Genomic DNA, 18840 nt, shown 5'->3' on the forward strand with positions numbered 1-18840 from the left:
ATGGAGCAGAATAGGAGCGAATGATCTGCGGCGTTTGTGCACGTCTGAGTGTGCATTTCCCCATGCATGCCCTCCACTGTTTTCATTTAGGCAAATTTTCTGTTGAAGGCCATCATTGCCTGTCTCTTGTTGCAGGAGAGCAAACACACATGCACATGTGCATTAAATCACACAAACCTGACATATGCTGCACCAAATGCTGCAGACAGAGTCCCTTTGTGTACACACACTGCACATACCTACTGTAAGCAGCTGATGAGATAGGTGCATGCAGCACAGGGACGCACAGAGGCATACCTAAAGCCTAGTAATGAGATTTGTAATGTGCTTATATCCTTTCTTTCATTCAACAGAGGGATTGAGAGAAGAGAGGGATTAGGCCTGTATTATCACACTCTGTGGAGAGGGGGATGGAGGGAGTGACAGGGCTATGGAAGGAGAAAGGGGTTATGAAAGGAGGACAGAAGGCTCGGGCAGCATATAATCCCTGTATGTGGAGAAAATGGTCAAACGGGTGTGGTGACAGGTGAGACACAGATAAATTGATCAAGATATTGGCGAGAAGGGACAATGGGGAAGATATTTAAAGGATTATTGCTATGTAACACTCTCTGATAAGAGAAAAGCAAAGGTCAGTCACATTGGGATATCTCAATTTCACTTTTAAAGATAAGCAGTAAGCAGTTTGGGTCCCACCACACTGAGGAAAGATGGGATGGAAAGTATTCCTGAAAGACATGGCGAGGGTGTTCTGACAGAGCCTGTTAAGTACTCAGAGGCCATTATTTTCTAATTAGGATTTGTAGTCTGAAACGTTGTAGTCTGAAACCTTGTTCCAATTATTATCTGGATTTATTTAATGGAGGACATCTAGAGGTTAATGACCAGATGCCTGTGAGCCCGCTCTAGGAAGGATGACTAATAAAAATGACAGACTATTTTCAAACTCCCCATCGTGCACTGTATTTCCATTTTTGGAATAAAGTGTAGAAGTAGTTTGTTGTACAATATTGTGTTATAGTATACAGGAAAAAACAGAAACATGGACTTAAATCCTTAAAATCCCCTTTTTGTTTTCCTCTGCTTGTTTTTTAACCCGTTTTTATTACCAATCTTCAAACAAAAATGGCTTTCGCTGCTTTTGCTTCTGTTTTAGAGCATTATAATTGGTCTTTGTGAAATTTGAAGATACCTTAGGTGTTGTGTGTATATAGCAAAGTAACTTTATTCACTGGCCATGCAGCTGGTTTTAGGGGGGAAAATGCTTTTCCTGAACTTTACTTCCAGTCAAGTTTTTAACCAGGCTGTGTGTTTATGAATTATTTATAGACAATAATTTGACAGTTACAGCATACCTGACTTTAGTAAAGCACTAATTAGTAGTCCCACCGGATCTGTCAATTAAAATGTTCCGAAACGCAAACAAACACACACAACAGATTTTTTTTTTTGTAGAGAGATGTCAACTTGGAACAAAGGTATGGCATACTGGTTTTATTTTAATTAGGTAATAGTGATGCTCGGGGCACTGTAGCTCAGTCTTATCAGGTCATATTAGCTGCTGTTGTGGAGCAGGAGAAGAATATAAAGGGTACGAGGTATGAAATAACATCAGCCTGAGCAACAGAGAAGGCAAGAAAGCCGGGAACCAGGAGTGAGGTGTTTTCAGTGCAGATGACTGGGTATGTTCGTGTGCAGATTGGTCAAAATCAAGCACAGCAACCCGGGAATTGTATCTCTCTAATAGTTTTTGCACGTGTGTGTGTGTGTGTGTGTGTGTGTGTGTGTAAAATCTACTCCAGAGCCAAATGTTTTCTAGGAAACTGTGGCATGCTATAAGCTCTGCAGTCCCAGAGCACACGCCCTCATTTTCTCACTGTTCTTTAGATGCGATGACGTCACAGGTGGTTAAAAACAAAGTTTCTAAGATTTCATTTTTTGTGACAAATGCAACTTTGACAATGAATCATCCAGGCTCCCTTATTCATAGATCTTGATCAGTTCAAACGTCTGTTTTCTGCTTCAGCAGCATGACTTCACAGAGCTCGTCTACTCTGCCAGTGTGAGCTCATTTTGTGTTTCTACGTTAATGTGTTGCTGTGCGTGTGAACAAATGTATTTGTGCTGCTGTGTGTGCATGTGTGTTGCCCATTTTACTTGTGCAGGCCTTAGAGACAATTATAGCACAGATCATTTGTTTTCGGGGATGAGGTACAACAATAAAAGGTCAAGAGCAAGGATAGAGTGAGAGAAGAGAGTGAGAGAAGCAAGGTTGGAGGACATCTAAGCTGGCAGAAAGTACCTCATTAACGAGTGTTTTTGATTGATGATTGTACACAGCACAGCAAAAATAGGTCCAAATTGTGCTTCCAGTATTTTAATACCTTGGGTTGTGCCTGTGTTTAATTGCAAAGCAAAGAGAAAAAGATTAGGATAGAAGGTTGGTTATAGCGGCGTAGAGCCAGGGCTATGTGATGTTTGTTTTGAGGACCACTAAGCTGTAATAAACTGGAAATGCCAGCATCAATTTTTATCTCTCCTTGTGGATGATTTTAGCAGTTGTGTTATGTTTCAATGCTGTATGTGACATTATAGTCTTGTGAGCTAACCAGAAACACTTAAACACTGCCAGCATGTCCAACAGTCTTCATCTCGGGTCCCTCTGGGATTAGACCGTGCAAGATTTAAAAAGCACTCTTAATGGATGTGATGCTGTTTTCCTGTTAAGAGTTCATCTGTTAGCTGGAATTTCTGTGTCCCGAAAGACTGAAATATCTCAGTTAATAGATGAGTCACCATCAAAGTCATTGGTGGTACCAAGAGAAGTATACAAACCAAAATTAACCTCAAACTCATTTATGAACACATACTAATTACAAACTGTTAGATGCTCACAAACAAGCCTCAGGCACTAAACATGGTACACGATATACTTGTTAAACATTTATAGCTATTTAGCAAGTATATTGTGGCAGGGAGACACGGTACAGCCTGTACAGGCTGCAAGTCAGGGCTAAATATTGACTGCATTGTCAAATTTGCAAAAGCAGAATTTGCTTTTTTGATCCGAGACCTAAAATCAGGGGCACATTCCAGAAAACGAAGGACTGAGAAGGAGGAGACATGACGGGCAAACTAGGAACCATCCTAGAAGTTAACTCTAAGCTGGCAACATGTTGTACGAAGCTCTGTCACTTCTGTTTTACTTAAGGTAGCATCTTAGTTTCTATATAAAACCATAGCCGTAGGAATCACTGTCAGCAAGAGCAAACCATTTTCACAAATTGGTGGGTGGTGTGTCTAATAAGCCAGCTGCTGAGCTTATATTCGTGAATTCTTTTATAGCTGATCTCCTGAGCTGTGGGTGATAGGCGCAGCATTGAGAGATGCCATTACCTCATTAGTAGACGTTATGACAACTGCCAGACCTGCTAATGGCACAACTTAAGAGAAAACTCCATGTTCATAGAGTACATGTGCAAACTGTTTACTTGTTAAACGGGTGTAAATCTGTTAACTTGCCACATACTGTCTGTTTTTTAAAGTCGATACACAAAGACTAAAAAGGGGTGCTTACACGTTGTGTCTTTACCCTGTTTGAATCAAATGAAACCCTCTTTGCTCTGCACTGCTATAAGTGCAACCCTGTGATGTGTAAATAATTTTTATTTTACATTTTTCATTACATCAATCCATTTTCAGTTCATAGACGTATTTGCACGACCTTGTGTGGTGGAATAAAAAAAATCTTCAAACATCTGATTAATATTCATCACATAGAGCTATATTATCATTAAAGCTTTTCCTTTTGCCTTCTCTTCAGTGTTGCTCTCCTCATTAACGTGCTCTTTCCCTTTCCCCACTATCAGGTGACCCTCCTGTAGGTTTCCGTGACGTGCTGTTGCGTGATGGTCCTGAAGGATTTGCCAAGGCTGTCCGTGCCCACAAAGGCCTCCTGCTGATGGACACCACATTCAGGGACGCTCACCAGTCTCTCCTGGCTACCAGGGTTCGGACCCATGACCTGAAGAAGATCTCGCCATTTGTCAGCCACAACTTTAGCAACCTTTTTAGCTTGGAGAACTGGGGAGGTAAGCTTCCTGGTCGTCACGTTACGATAAACTCGTCCACTTTTGTTGCCCTTTTCGCCCCTAAAAATGTCCTTTGTATGACGCTGAATGAAGTTAAAAATAACTGAGCTGTAATGTTTGATCTCCCATAGGCAGTAGTGGTTTGCTGGCTATCTAGTTAAACAAAACCTTTCGACCTGCTATTTTATTGCATCTCGTCATCAGTGCCTCTCCTTTCTATTCTCCCCGCACTCCTGCTGTGATCGTCATTCATTGCGTCTTGTACTTTTTCCGGTTTGACCTGTGAAACTTGTGTCACTGAAAACAATCTAATTCTTCCACCTGTTCTTCCAAAACGGAGTCCCCAGCAAGTTCCCTCAATAGACAGTGATTGTACCTTTTGCCTACTCTTCAATGAATAGAGAAAATCACACGTTATTGAAACTTCTTGAAGCGTGCGCAGTCCAATAGTGTCCCTGTATAATATGCAATTACTCTGAAATTGAAGCAAAAATGCGAGCAGCATGCTTGAACAGCTGGCTACATGACCAATTATCAGCACTTCTTGATAACAGTCCTGTGTGAAGTGCAATTGTTACGAACTGGTTTCAAAGAGTACATTCACCCGTTAGAACACTTAGGGCACACACATTCACAGGAAGGATATGCCCAGAGAAGCTCTCGAGGTTGAAACATTCAATTTAATGCTAAATTATATAGAAAACGACCGTGATTGAGGAGATCAGAAGAACAAAGAAGTAAACAACAAATGCCTTTCGCTATTTCAGGTCCTGTTTTAGTGGCCGGTTGGCTAAATGCTGGTTGAACAGAATGAGGTGGGAAAAAAAGACATGAAAGAGTCTCTGGTGAAAACTCTTTGGAGTTATAAACCCTTTCTGAGATTAAATTCCTCTTGGAAACTGATCATGGTGCACCAGTTAAGGGAAAAGCAATATATTTCATTACTGTGGGAGAGCGCTTTGAGCTGATCTCACATTAAGCAACTGTCTACTTACTTCATGTTTGGACAGATAAAAAGGCTATAGCAAAAGTCAATTACTGAGTAGATATTTCAATAAAAAGGGCTTAAATGCTTCCTGGCTTCCATCACCCGGAATATTGTGGTGTTATTATGAGACTGACCGAAGAAAGAGGATATAAATTCAGTTTGGCTGTGTTTGAGCGGCGCAGTTGTCAAGCCTTTCAGAAGCTCTGGTAAATCCTTTTTTTTAGAAATGGCTTGGACGCGTCTGCACAGAACGTTTCGTGTTCCAGAAATGAGGACGATGTCAAACAGTTGAAAAGAGAAAAGACACAGCATGCTTTGAGGCCATTTTTATGGTCAAACATCGAAGAGAACATCCTTTTCTGAGCAGACAGTTAATGTGGGCTTTAAAAGTCTAAAACATTGACCCATTGGACTGTTTCAAAGCAAGCTGAAGAGCTGAAAGTCTTTGTATAGGTTGAATAGTGTGATGTACATTTAAAAAAGGCCTGGCTACAGCAGTGGCAATTCAAACAATATAGTAAGATCATATAAAGATGTCATTTCCATTTTACACATTGGTTTATTTAGAATGTAGTGATTCTTAAAGGTAGAGTGTGTAATTATGTCTTCCATAAATTAATGCATTCTCATAAATTTAGAATAAATCAGTTAAAAATGCACACAGCAGCAAATCACATCAACAGTTGGCTCTATTATAAGGTAAAGCCCCTACAAAACGGAGAAAACCCCAACAATCAGACGACCCCCTTTGAGGAAGTGCTTTGGCGACAGGGGGAAGGAAAAACTCCCTTTTAACAGGAAGAAACCTCAAACCTCAGATCTGTAATAGCAGATCGCTGAAGTCGGAGGTTGAATGTGGGCTGGGAAAGTTTACACAACTACTGATATTCTGTCAATAAGCTGATATTATGAGCTGAGGAGCGTAAGATTGATTTCTCTCTGTTAAGAAAACTTTTGGCAATCACGTGAATTGGAAGAGAAAGGTAATCTGCTAGTGGGTCCTCTTGAGGCCTCAGTGCTTCCTGCGTGATATGGTTATGAGTCAGAGAAAACTGCACGGTACTTTCTCATAATTATTTAAACACTTAAAGGCAGATTTCATTCTAAAAAGAGACACTCCCCTGAAAGCTTCCTGTAACTTCACCGAGTGTCATCTTCTCCATATTAATTAATGTTGATTAAGCCAGTTTTGCAGTAACGACACAGCGTTTAGAGCGCAATGAAGAATCCGTCACCAAATATTTTGACACAAGATGTTCAGTTTGGTGCTTTTGCTCGAGAGGGGTCAGTGTTGGTTTCAAACCCAACATCAGGATCTTTATTTTTTATTTATTTATTTATTTTTTTCCCCACAGCTTTTCGTTTGAATGCCTCTAAAAATGTGAAACCTCAAAACAAACCTTAAACTGCAGTGATATTTTACTGAGAATTAAGCGACGACTTTACAACCACCTTCGACCACAGCGCTCCTTTTTCGTAGTCAGTCCCATCTTTTGCCATTGAAACCTTTTTCTGATTTGGGGCGGCGATGCCATCCTTTATATGTGCGAGAGGAAAGCAGCAGGTGAAAGCTTTCAGGATAGTATCCTCTACCCACCCGTTCATGAAAGGGCGGAGACTTCCCAGGACACAGCAGTACAACAAAATACAAATGACTACAGATGGCAATAACAATCCTGTTTTAGCTAAAGTGGTCCTGACTGAAAAGATCTCTGAGGTCACATAAGACTTTATAGAAGCAAGTCACTCACAGGCCAAGTAGTGCGTGCCAAGATGAGTGGATTTCTCTTCAGATAAAATATGTTGCACCTTTTCATCCTCACTGTTTTTAAAATCCAAAGTTCCCAGACTGACTAGTTGCCAGCCTTGTTTCCTCACCTCATATCGATTTAGGGTGGAAAACAAATTGGACTACGTGCAGTTAAAAGGTTGGCTCTAGCACCCACCGTCCCACAGCGGCCGCTTGTAAAAGTACCTCTAAACAGCTCCTCGTAAATCACTTAATAACCACTGGAGAAATGACGACCAGGCCTGCCTTAAGAAGGCGTCCCTGTACAGTGCACTTTTGTTACAGAGAGATCAGAGGTGAAAAATATTACTCATCTATGCTAAAGCGAGACGATCGTGTGAATATTGAATTCTCTTACCCTTACTTAATGTCCCTATGTAGGAATGTTTTTGTTTTTTTTAACACAGTGGTCTTAGATGGGGAATATTGCTTTCACATGTTTCAGCTGCTTAGAGGCAGAATGAATCATTGAAGAGATTAAGCCTGTGAAAGCCCTTTGAGGATTAAGTCCTTTCCTGATATAGCGTTCCTCCCCACACCAGCAAAGATGCAGTAAAATGAACTGGGTCACATAATGCGTCTATATGGTTTCCTCAACTATTTTACACTTGGGAAATTTATCAGATGGGGACACAAAAAAGTAGATTCTTAATTGCTCTATGCCATCACGCTGCTATTTGGATCTTGTTCATTACACAAGCAGTTGTGTAATCAGGCGTCTCGCAGGTTTTCGGGCATGCAAGCAGTTTGTCGGTACGAGCGGGAGAGAGTTGACTGCACAAAGGTGGCTCGAGCAAACTACAGTAACAAAGTGGAATCTCAGAGGACGTAAAAACTGAATCAATGTTACATCAAGGCCGTATTGCGCGCGCAGGCAAAAACGATAAATGCTGACATTGGTTTATGTAACTCAGTAATTCACATGGATATTAATCATCCTTATGTATAGTTGGATCTATTGGTATTTAAACAATGGTACTTTATTTCCTCTGTATGCCACCACAGTGGATTTTAAATCAGACAATGAAGAAGTGATTGAAGTGCAGACTTTCAGCTTTAATTCAGGGTACTGTAGTACTACAAGAATTTTGATAGAGGGCTTTTTTCTATCTTTTTTTTTTGTTTGTTTTTGTTTGTTTTTTTTGGGCACACATTCAACTCTGAGTGAAAGCCTTTCTTTCCAAAATACAACCCAAAACAGGCAGGCTGCAACATTTTCCTGCCTAACGTCCTGCGTGTGAGACCAGCTGTCAGTCTTCATTTGCGTTATCAAATTATCAGAGTACATTCTGCCGTCCCAGATGAATTGCTCACCCAGCATCATGTTTTGCTATCTCACGTGCAATGAAACATTCATACTAGTATGTTTAACATCACAGGATTGCTTGAAGTCATTTCCGCTCCAAGCTATTGGTTTAAGAGATGCTGACATTGGTTAAAATCCCCCCCCATCCCAAATCTCTTTAAAAATTATGAAGAGGCGGGTTTTTCCTTGGCAATCCTTACACCTTAGAGTAAGGAACAAGCACTTATACTTGGTATTCTCTCCGTGTCTAAACATATGAGTGTTCAGAAAATGAAATTTAATGATGACAGTGTTGGATCAGCAGAATATCACTGGAGGCTTCAATATTTCTGGCTGATATGATAAACGGGTATGAGATTCGCTAATCTACTCCCCCAGAAAGGGAAATGAGCGGATTGCTATCTCTCCTTTTTGCGTCTACCACTGCAACATTTCTTAGATTTTTAAAGTGACTTAAAAAAAAATGAATATGTTTGAATGAACAGTATGTGAAGCTATCATCGGATATTTCATCTGAGCAGCCATTACTGTTTTAAATCTGCATGTGTTTGTGGGTAATGGGAGAAGTTTGAAATATAATTTTTTTGATTTTGAGATCAAAGTCGGGGTGAAAGATGAGAGCTGACGTAAAGTGTAACCTGTGCGTGTCTGTAGGTGCTACCTTTGACGTGGCCATGCGATTCCTATCGGAGTGTCCCTGGAAGAGGCTGCAGGAGCTGAGGGCTTTGATCCCAAATGTCCCGTTTCAGATGCTGCTGAGAGGAGCCAACGCCGTGGGCTACACCAACTACCCTGACAACGCGGTCTTTAAGTGAGTGACGCGCACATTTTCAGATTATTCAGGTTTACTATGAATATGTGTATTCTGAATCCAAATATGTCCATTAATCCAGTGATGAATGCCCCCGACATGCACGCATGTCCAGCTTAAGTTGCATTGCCAAAGAGATCTAATGACTATTACAAACCACTGGTGTAGTTTTCAGTATTCAGTCAGTATCCGGTCATCCAGCTTTGGACAGCTCAGCTGACACTTCGTAACACTGGAGCGGCTTTATCGTTTTCCCCATCTGGCTTTTTTTGTTTCTTTCAGCTGTGTTGGAAACAGTTTTTTGAAAAACATGAATTTAATCAGATTTTCTTAAAGCCACCTGCTGCTCCTTCTGCTTTGTCTGTCATTGTGACATTATTTCAGAAATTTTCTGTCGTTTCTATGGGAACAACATTGTTAACTGTCAGGTTCATGCATGCACTTTTTGTTAAATTATTGAAAATGAAATGTATTGTTGTTCTTGAATAATATCACGCGGAGGTGTTTATTTCTAAGCAAAAAGTACAGCAGAAAGCATTTCTACTCCAGACTTCAAATTTGGATTAAACCCTCCGTCAGACCTGTTCTCACTGATTGTTCAGTGGCATACGTCAGCCTTTTCTCACAGTTTCCCTTCCTTAAGAATGGCTTCTTGACAGCTGCCCTTCCTTTAAGACCATTTCTGTTGAGGCTTCATCAAAAAGTCATTTGACAAACTGATGCGTGTCTCGGTCTTGTCAGGTCTTTGCTGGATTCTTTCCCCCAGTTCTTCAGGACATGACTCTCACATGTTCAGTTGCTGTAGACGATCTTTTAGGAGACTTATTCTTATGCTGTCTGCTTATCCAGTTTCATTAAAATTTTTAAGGCAAGGTGTGCAGACACAACACCAGTTCCTCCCTAAAGTTCCTGTGAAATGGTACGGTCCGAAGACTGAACTGAAAATAAGTAAAAAATCAAAACGATGTCCAACGACAAACTTTCAAAGACCTTCAAAAAGGCTGGAGAAATATTATTAAAGAACATTTTAGAAAGGTGTCTGCTTCTTTGGAGGAAGACATTTTAATCATATTCACATATTTTTCATTCTTTTCTGCTCATGATGTAGTTTGGAATTGAGAAATGATTTCAAAATAACAAAATGTGTTTTCTGTAAACCTTTTGTGAGTTTTGGTTACATCCTTTTGTTACAGAATCATCTTTGTAGATTTTGTTTTGTACACTTGCACAGCCTTTTCCACTCTTTTCCACCTCTGAAAAGTGAATATACTCCCCAATGCTCATATAAAATTTGCACAGCACTCTTACACCACATTGGCTTTTTAAATTTTTAAGAACAGTTGCCTAAGTGTCATATATAATTTAGATTTCCCATATCGATAAAAATTAATCAACATACGATGACACTGTTTCTGACAGCTTTATGAGACGAGCTTCATATTTCATGCTGTTTTCCAACCTTTTCAGCAGTTAGCTTCTTGAAGCTCAAGTTAATGACATTAGGGATGTTTTATAGCTACTTGTGTTTGTAATAATTATGTTATAGCATCTACCCAGCAGTAGTGCGCCTACAAAATAAAAGCTGGACATGTCCAACCTAGCCTTCCAGCACAGTTGCTTCTCCTCTCGATATATCTAATTAGATGCACCGTACGGTGGCTAGCCACAAACCACACAATTTACTCACATTTAATCATGTCAGTTGGTCGATGTGTTCCTGTTGTCTCTCGGCATGCTTACCGAGGTACACATCATTGATACAGCTGTATATTAGTAATGCACTTAGGGCCATGAATATTGCACTACCTCCACACATGCACCGACACGCCTGCAGTTCTTTTCCAGATGGATTGACAAGCTTACTTTGTTGATGTGCATGAGTAATATATATACAAGCTTACGCACCTGCAGTGCATACACAAATATTAGAGCCTGGATCACACAACTACCCTATCCTTACACGTCTACTCTAACCCTCCTTTCCATACACCAATCATTTATCCCCACTCATAACTCCCATTTTTATGCTTCCATTCGTCTCCCTGCATAATACACTTGTTACCTTCCTTTTAACTCCCCCTTTCTTTCTATTCCTCCTGGTCCTCGTCTCCCTCTTCAGTCTGCGTCCCATAGGGAGAGTGCCATCGAAAATTTGCACATCATTGTGATTAATGACTTTGATCTGTTTGCCCGGCTCCCTTTCCATCCCGCTTACACGCTCACTCCCTCACCCGCAATGTTTTCAGTGCAGCGGCTAACAGCCAAGTGACCTAAGCGTCTTCATTAGCTAAATCAAATCAAAAGAGTAATTCCGTTCTATTTAATTGATTTAAATTCTTTTACAGGGTCATAGTACACTTTGGAGGGAGAGGGATGTGAAATGTTTGCGGCCTAAAGAAATGAAGGGGTCATATGATTGCTTACTAGATTAGGACTTTATGAACTTCTTAACAACAAAACTTATCCTCCTGCATTGCATGAATGATGATCACTTCAGCTCTGAGTTGGATATCTAGGGCAATGCAGTGTTTTTTTTCCATTTGGCGCCAGATAGCATAGACTAGACAGCGCTTGTATACATTGTACTGTATTTCTAAATAAAGACTGGACACAGACGTTTGACAGCTAATCCTCTTGTGGCACAAATGAACACACAATGCGTATTTGTTTATTTGCCAAAATAAAAGCTCTCAGTCTGTGTAAATACTGCATTCACAGTAGCACAGCTACAGTACGTACTCACCCCGTTTATGAAAAACCTGATTAAGATACTGAGGCCAAGGCAATAATAGGAGGGATTTACCACTAGCAGCTCGGATAATGAGGCGGCTATACATTTTTCTCCAGTCATTGTGAGCTCCTGTGGGCTGTGTAAGCGTACTTTTCATGAAAATAGTGGGAATATTGTATTTACTCAGGTACAGCAATATTTATGAGTGCCGATATGGAGACGGATATAAACAGCTTATCCCTACCCGGATGTGCACCATTATCTGGAGTACACTGTGCATGAAGACGAACTCATTATGTATGTGTGAGTGAGACTGTGTGATAATCTCACCGTGTACAGGCAGTCCTGACAGCATCCATGACCTGATTACAATTAACATTTAAAAACACTACAGTTTGTGTGGGTCGACTAACACGATCGCCTCTCCCGCTCCCACCATAAGGTTCTGCGAGGTGGCCAAGGAGAACGGCATGGACATCTTCCGTGTCTTCGATTCTCTGAACTACCTGCCTAACATGGTGCTGGGTATGGAGGCTGCTGGAGCAGCAGGTGGCGTAGTTGAAGCTGCCATCTCCTACACAGGTGACGTGTCTGACCCAATGAGGCAGAAGTACTCTCTGGAATACTATGTCAAACTGGCAGATGAGCTTGTCAAAGCTGGAACTCACATCCTATCTATCAAGGTAAGTAAATAAAAAAAAAGACCTGGGAGCGGTTTAGTGCTACTCAACTTTGGCAGCTGCACAGGCCATCTTTTCCTTCCCTCTGAAAATCTAAAGTTTTTGGCACTTGCTTTGCTCCTGTGTGGAAATCCTTGCCAGTTTGCTTCCAGACATAAATAACATAAATAGTATCAGGTGAAGAGCTTTTATGAAGGCTTTCATCTTCAGATGCACACATGCTCTCTTCTTACACCAGCAGTTGTATGTGTAAGTTCTGTACATCATGATTGGAGCTTAAACTACAAACTAAACCTTGTCTAGCTGTATAACATGGGTGGTGTACAGTTCAACTAGCACTTGAATGCAAATATCTTTTGTGTTGATGGTAAAGCTCCTTTGGCTTGACTAATTCGAGAACTTGAAAACTGACCAATATTTCATCATGTGAGCAAACTTTAATATTCTGCATCTACAGTACTGATCTTTTTCTGATGCTGTTACATTTGGTGCCATTAGTATGGAAATTAATGTTTAATATCCAGCCATCAATAACCAGTGTCCACGGCATACACACCTCGCACATGGATTTAAAGTGACACATTGAGTTACTCTCACAAGTGAACTGTTGAACGCAGCTGAAGGTTTTCAGCTTGCTTCAATTAAATTAACTTGTATATTTGAGCTTCTTATCTAAATGAATAGACTGATAATGCTCACAATGAATTAATTTCTTCATTCAGGCATGACCGAATATTTTTAAACGTGAAATGATAAACTCGCACTCTGCCACAGTGTGCACCATCACACGCAGCTGTGACAATCTCATAAAAAGCTGGCAGAGCTAATGAGGTTAACTTTTAAAGGAGGAAACCGGCATGTATAATAATTTCTTGAAGTGCAATGATCATCAAAGGGAGCACAACTAAACATCTAAGCTCTGCCTGCGATTTGTATTAATATCAGTTATAATTTACACTTCATAATGAGTGTAGAAAATGTGACTCTTCGTTCTGTTGTGCTAATGAGTGCGTTGCATGTATTCCTCAGACCTATAACCTTTCTCCCCTCCATCTCCCACCAGGATATGGCCGGCCTGCTGAAGCCAGAAGCCAGTAAGCTTCTGATCAGCGCTCTGAGGGACCGCTTCCCAGACGTACCCATCCATGTGCACACGCACGACACAGCTGGAGCTGGTGTTGCTGCCATGCTGGCCTGCGCTGAAGCTGGTGCTGATGTAGTTGATGTGGCGGTACGTATTTAACATGTTTCTTCTATGAGACTTAATAAAGTGGGACTTCTCCATAACTTTGATTTAAAATTGATATCAGGGTCATTATAGGATGCTTGCCATATGGCGAGTGCTAACTGCTATTCGACAAATAATGAGAAAATAATTATTTCAGTCTACACGCCAGTTATCCTCACAACATGAACAAACATTAATTTTCTACCAGTTCCTGCAGTTTGCATTGTGAAACGTCACTGAAATTAAGATGGAACTGTTGCTGAAGCCAGGATCATTTTCCTTACTGCGATCACTGACGCATGCTGCCAGCATGGGCAGATTCATTATAACAATTGGCTACTATTTGCTGTTTGTGCTGTTCAGTTCTTTGTAACACCGTATGCAACAACTGATTGCCCACCATGGATCGGTTAAACGCCCACTCAGCATTTGTATTCATTGGTTTATCTGTCAATTGCAATAAAGTGTGCTAAAATTACTTTTTCTTTGTGCTTTCATCAGGCATAACGTTTTGACCACTGATAGGGGAAGTGAATAAATCTGATTATCTCTTCATTACGGCCACTGTAGGTGGATGGAATATATTACAGAACAAGTGAAAATTTTTTCCTCTAAGTTGATGTTAGAAGCATAAAAAATGGACAAGCATAAGGAGTTGATTGAGTTTGACAAGGACTGAAGTGTGATGGCTAGACTGGGTGTTGACTCGGTCAGAGCATCTCCAAAACTGCAGCTCTTGTGGGATGGTCCCGGTCTGCAGTTGTTAGTATCTATCAGAAAGGAAGCAACTGTGGTGACGGGCGGTCAAGGCTTAGTGATGCACGTGGGGATTGGCCCATGTGGTTCGATCCAACAGATGAGCTCAAAGTGCTGAAGAAGTTAATGTTGGTTCTGATAGAAATGTAGAATACAACATGAGCAGAGGAGCATCAGTACTGTACCATGGAGCAATGAAACGGTTTGGTTTAATGACTCGCGTTTTCTTTTACATCACATGGATGGACCCGGTGCTTGTGTCACTTACATGGGGAACACCTGACACCAGGATAGACTATGGGAAGAAGTCAAGCTGGCAGTGTGATGCTTCAGGCAATATTCACATGGAAAACTTTTGGTCCAGCCATTCATTATGGATCTTACTTTGATACATGCAACCTAGCTAAGTGTTGCTGTAGGCATGTACACCCTGATGGCTGAGGCTAATGTGCACTGCTGCAAAGCAAAAAATGGTTCGGCAACAGTTTGAGGAGTACAACAGAGTTTGAGGCGTTGACTTGGCCTCCAAATTCTCAAGATCTCAGTCCAGTCGAGCATCTGTGGGATGTGCTGGACAAACTAGTCCAATCCATAGAGGCTTGACAGCTTACACGACCACAGCACACCTTCAGAGGTCCAGTGGAGTCTGTGCCTCAACAGCTCAGGGCTGTTTTGGCAGCAAAACTGGGGTCAATACAATATTGGTCAGGTGGCCATAACGCTGCCTGGTCAGTGTAATTAGCTGAAGACTTTGGGAAGGACTACATGTACAGGCGATCTACAAAGGTCATGAATTAGGTTTTCGGTCAAACAGTATTCATATTGATTGTTTCTCTCTAGGTTGACTCCATGGCTGGGATGACCTCCCAGCCCAGCATGGGAGCCATGGTTGCCTGCACCAAGGGGACCAAGCTTGACACTGGTATGTCACACACTCATTAGCCTCTCAGGTCAGTTGTTTAAAAAAAAATAAAGTCATATAAAGAATTACAATTATTTTTGGCCAAAGGAGCACTAGTAAGTATTGCGATGAGTAACTAAATGTTTAAAACTACACCTGCAGCTTGGAATTGTTAATGAGATCAAGCTCAGAATGCATTTTTGAGTGTCCTGCTTCAGAGGAGGAAAGGCATTGATCAACAAATCGATGCATGAGTCAAAGTCAGGCAGACCTGTGTGTTCTGCTCAGTGATAATGTACAGTACACAGTCGATTGTTAGAGGGCGATGTAAAGAAAAGGAGACAGCAAATAGAAGGAAACCACTGTGGTCAATAAAAAACTCCTCCTCTGATCCATAAGATAAATGGTTCACATGGTTTCATAAACAATATCAGCAGTAGCCATTATTAAGGTGGTCGTATTTCATAAGTTTGCTAAAAGTTGAAACCTGATGTGCAGCACAAGCACATCAGGAGCATCCTTGGAGCGTTTCAAGGGTTTAAGGTTCTCTGAAAATGTCTTAATGTCACACTTAGTGACTGATTTGCTTTCCCAAACAGCATCGTACCAGATATCTTGTTGTTGGCCTTTGTATTGTGCATTATGTTATATTCTCCCACACCTCTGATCAGCGACTGGGCTCGGTGACCTCCCACAGCGAGGGCAGCAGAAAAGATGTGTTAGCGCACTCAGTCGTAAAACTTCTGTTTAAAAATTGAAGGGAAACGAATCGGGTTAAAGGAATTAAAAGTGATGTGGAGTTTGCTGCTCAGTTATGTGGAGTAATGCTGTTGGGAATACTGACTCAGCTCTGCTAACCAGATGTGATAGCTCATTTCCATTACTCAGAACCTTAAAATGCCCAGCTAATTTTGTTTACATGATATTCATACTGCACACTGTCAGCTGTCCTTAACATAAGAAGTTTGGCACTGTAGGGTAAATTATTGGCGATTATGTTTTAAATAGACTGGCGTAGTCGCCCTGATATTCTGTGACACACTATTTTCTATCGCTTGTTTTTTGCCGTGTGGTGATTGTCCTTAGTTTTATCATTGATCGCTTGGCATAGACTCTTATGTAGCCCCATTGCAGTTATCCTCAAGCACAGACTCCTCAGTCTGTGGTGATACACACATGTGCATCCCTGCTTTGCATATTTATTGGTGTATTCTCAGACGTGGTCTGAAGAGGGTTCTGCAGTTCCTGTCGTGAATAAAATCACTGTTTGTTAAACTGATGCAGAATCTAGCAAGCCTTAGTTTGTTTTACATGGTTACATCAGTGCTTAACATTTAAAGTAATTAACCCGTACATGAGAAAAATCCCACCTTAAACTGTTAGTTTAGAAAATGTATTAGACCATATCATAAAACCATGAAAGCATAAATATAGAAAAATAGTTTAAAACTTAAAAACATATTATTTATTAGGGCAATAACAGGCTTGGTTCACATTTTTACACCCAAACTCGAGTCGGCACGCCACGGGTGTTGGTGGTGTTTGTACCTGAAGGAGTCCTTCAAAGTGAATGAGCTGCTTTGCTTGGCTTATTGTTTCTGCAGCAAAATGCAATGATCACTCACATTTAAAACCCTTTCATAGAAGAGGAAGTGATTTTTGTTCATAAAGCAACGTAGTAGCAGAGCCATTTGGACGTGCTGTGTTCGCAGCATAATGTGTGGCTTGAGCCATGAAGGAAAATCTGTTTGCATCGTTGCTGCTCACTCAGTACTCATTTAACCCACAGCTGGATGCAACAGGTTCTTGGACTCGAGTAGGAAACATTGTAGAGCACGACATAAATGTTTCAGTGAAAGAAATTTTGTCGCAGTCCGGTTTAATGACACAATATCAATTTGTGAGCATAAAGTACCAAAAAAATGGGAACAGAAAGACAAGGTCATTACTCAAAAGCCAGAATTTTTCAAGTCTCTCAGGTTATTCATGGAATTTCAATTTGCAGACTGTCTCACACACATTTGTGCACACTTGTGCTCTATCCTGTATCCTGGGGTGACCCTGGTAAATGCATTATGCATACAGCTCCCTCTCACATCCAGCTTCTTTTATACCTGTCATCTTGGCCTCGTGTCTTCTTTTCATCACCGCGTGATTTTTGTGCCTCTCTCCCTTTCCCTCTCTGTTTGCCCATCTTACTACATTTGTAATCAAGAAAAGCACTGTGTGACACTTCCATACCTCACTGACCCTAGTCTGTTTACTGCTTCTCTCCCAGCTTTCTTCCATCTCTCTTTCAAAGCAATAATCAGTGCAGTGTAGTGTGCGCTGCCTATTCGATCTCCCACCCTCTCTCTGCTCTTATGCCTTTTCCTATTACTCCCCCTGCTTTTACATTGTCTTCCCTCGTCATCCTCCTCTTCCTTCTTTCTCAATCTGCGACAAACCAATTAACTGCACTTTCCATGCCTCCAACTCCCCCTCTGCTTGTCCTTTCCCTTCGTCTCCCTCAAAATCTCTCTTGGTATCTCCTTCTCCCAGAGAAATGGCAAAGCATTGGCTCTGTGGTTAATTTGTTTGTCTTCATGCTGTCTCTTTATGCAGTAAGCCGCGACGTGCGTACATACCCATGCGTTTTAAAAGTCATACATATTCACACATAGTTATGCAGCTGAATGATGACACATATTAAAATAGTCCTCATGTTTATTTGACACTGCATTTACTGCCTTCTCTTGTGCATCATGCTTGGATTTAATTGATAAAATATTTAGTAACAAATGGCAGACGCTCTGCTCAGAGGTTATACGTTAACTGTGTAGACGGTCAAACCCTACACACTCACAGCTGAACCCAGACAAACGTTTGAGCAGAGGCATTAAATGTATCCAACCTGCTACATCTACCCTTGTATTTGGGTTTTTTCTCCCACAATGTTATTGTGTCTTCGTCTCATCAGCCTCTGGTGTGTGCGTGCTACAACTGTATATGTGTGTCAGTCTACAAAACGTGTGTATAGATTAATGAAAGCAGAAGTATGCGTCTGTCTGTTTGTATCCTCTGTTAGTGATTTTGTGCTGCTAATGAGCTGAATATTGATGGCAGTTCGTCACTACCAAGCAGCCATCTGTGTGAGTGATCTATGGACATGTGTGTTCCCATGGGTGCCTAAAAGGGGGGAACAAGTGAAGCAAACGAGTCCACACTATTCAATTATGGAAAAAGCTTGTCCTATCATCCTTTGTGTTCTAATTATAGATTTATCGTCATACGGTTGCGTGTGTGTCGGATTTATTTACAAGGATCTGTGTACAAAAGGAGCAAGGGGTGAGCAGATGAAGATTTGTGTCTGATTCTCAGTTTACTATTGAATAAAATTAATTGCAAAGTTAATCTTAGATTGAATGTTTATTATTTCAGACTAATTCAAAGTCATTTAGACTTTCAGACCATTTTTTTTCCTTAATTGTCTTTAGAGTACCAGGGGCATTAGTTTGATCATACGGCAGCTGAAGCTGGTTGTTTGCTTGCTATTGAAGTCGCAGGCTGGCTTGAGTTA

At 41.0% G+C, this 18840-nt stretch overlaps 1 protein-coding gene across 7 annotated transcripts in view; it reads left to right on the forward strand.

Moving 5' to 3' along the window:
• The window catches only part of pcxb (pyruvate carboxylase b), a 323320-nt gene that overhangs the window by 266694 nt on the left and 37786 nt on the right, over positions 1-18840 (forward strand). For all 7 annotated transcript variants that reach the window (XM_082527995.1, XM_082527999.1, XM_082527997.1 and 4 more), the window contains 5 exons: positions 3870-4091; positions 8829-8985; positions 12159-12399; positions 13460-13627; positions 15221-15302. In XM_082527995.1, the coding sequence (XP_082384121.1) occupies positions 3870-4091; positions 8829-8985; positions 12159-12399; positions 13460-13627; positions 15221-15302 (870 nt within the window). The remainder of the gene's footprint in view (positions 1-3869; positions 4092-8828; positions 8986-12158; positions 12400-13459; positions 13628-15220; positions 15303-18840) is intronic.

This window comes from Aulonocara stuartgranti, assembly GCF_965226115.1.
Source record: "Aulonocara stuartgranti genome assembly, chromosome: 3".
Taxonomy (NCBI): domain Eukaryota; kingdom Metazoa; phylum Chordata; class Actinopteri; order Cichliformes; family Cichlidae; genus Aulonocara; species Aulonocara stuartgranti.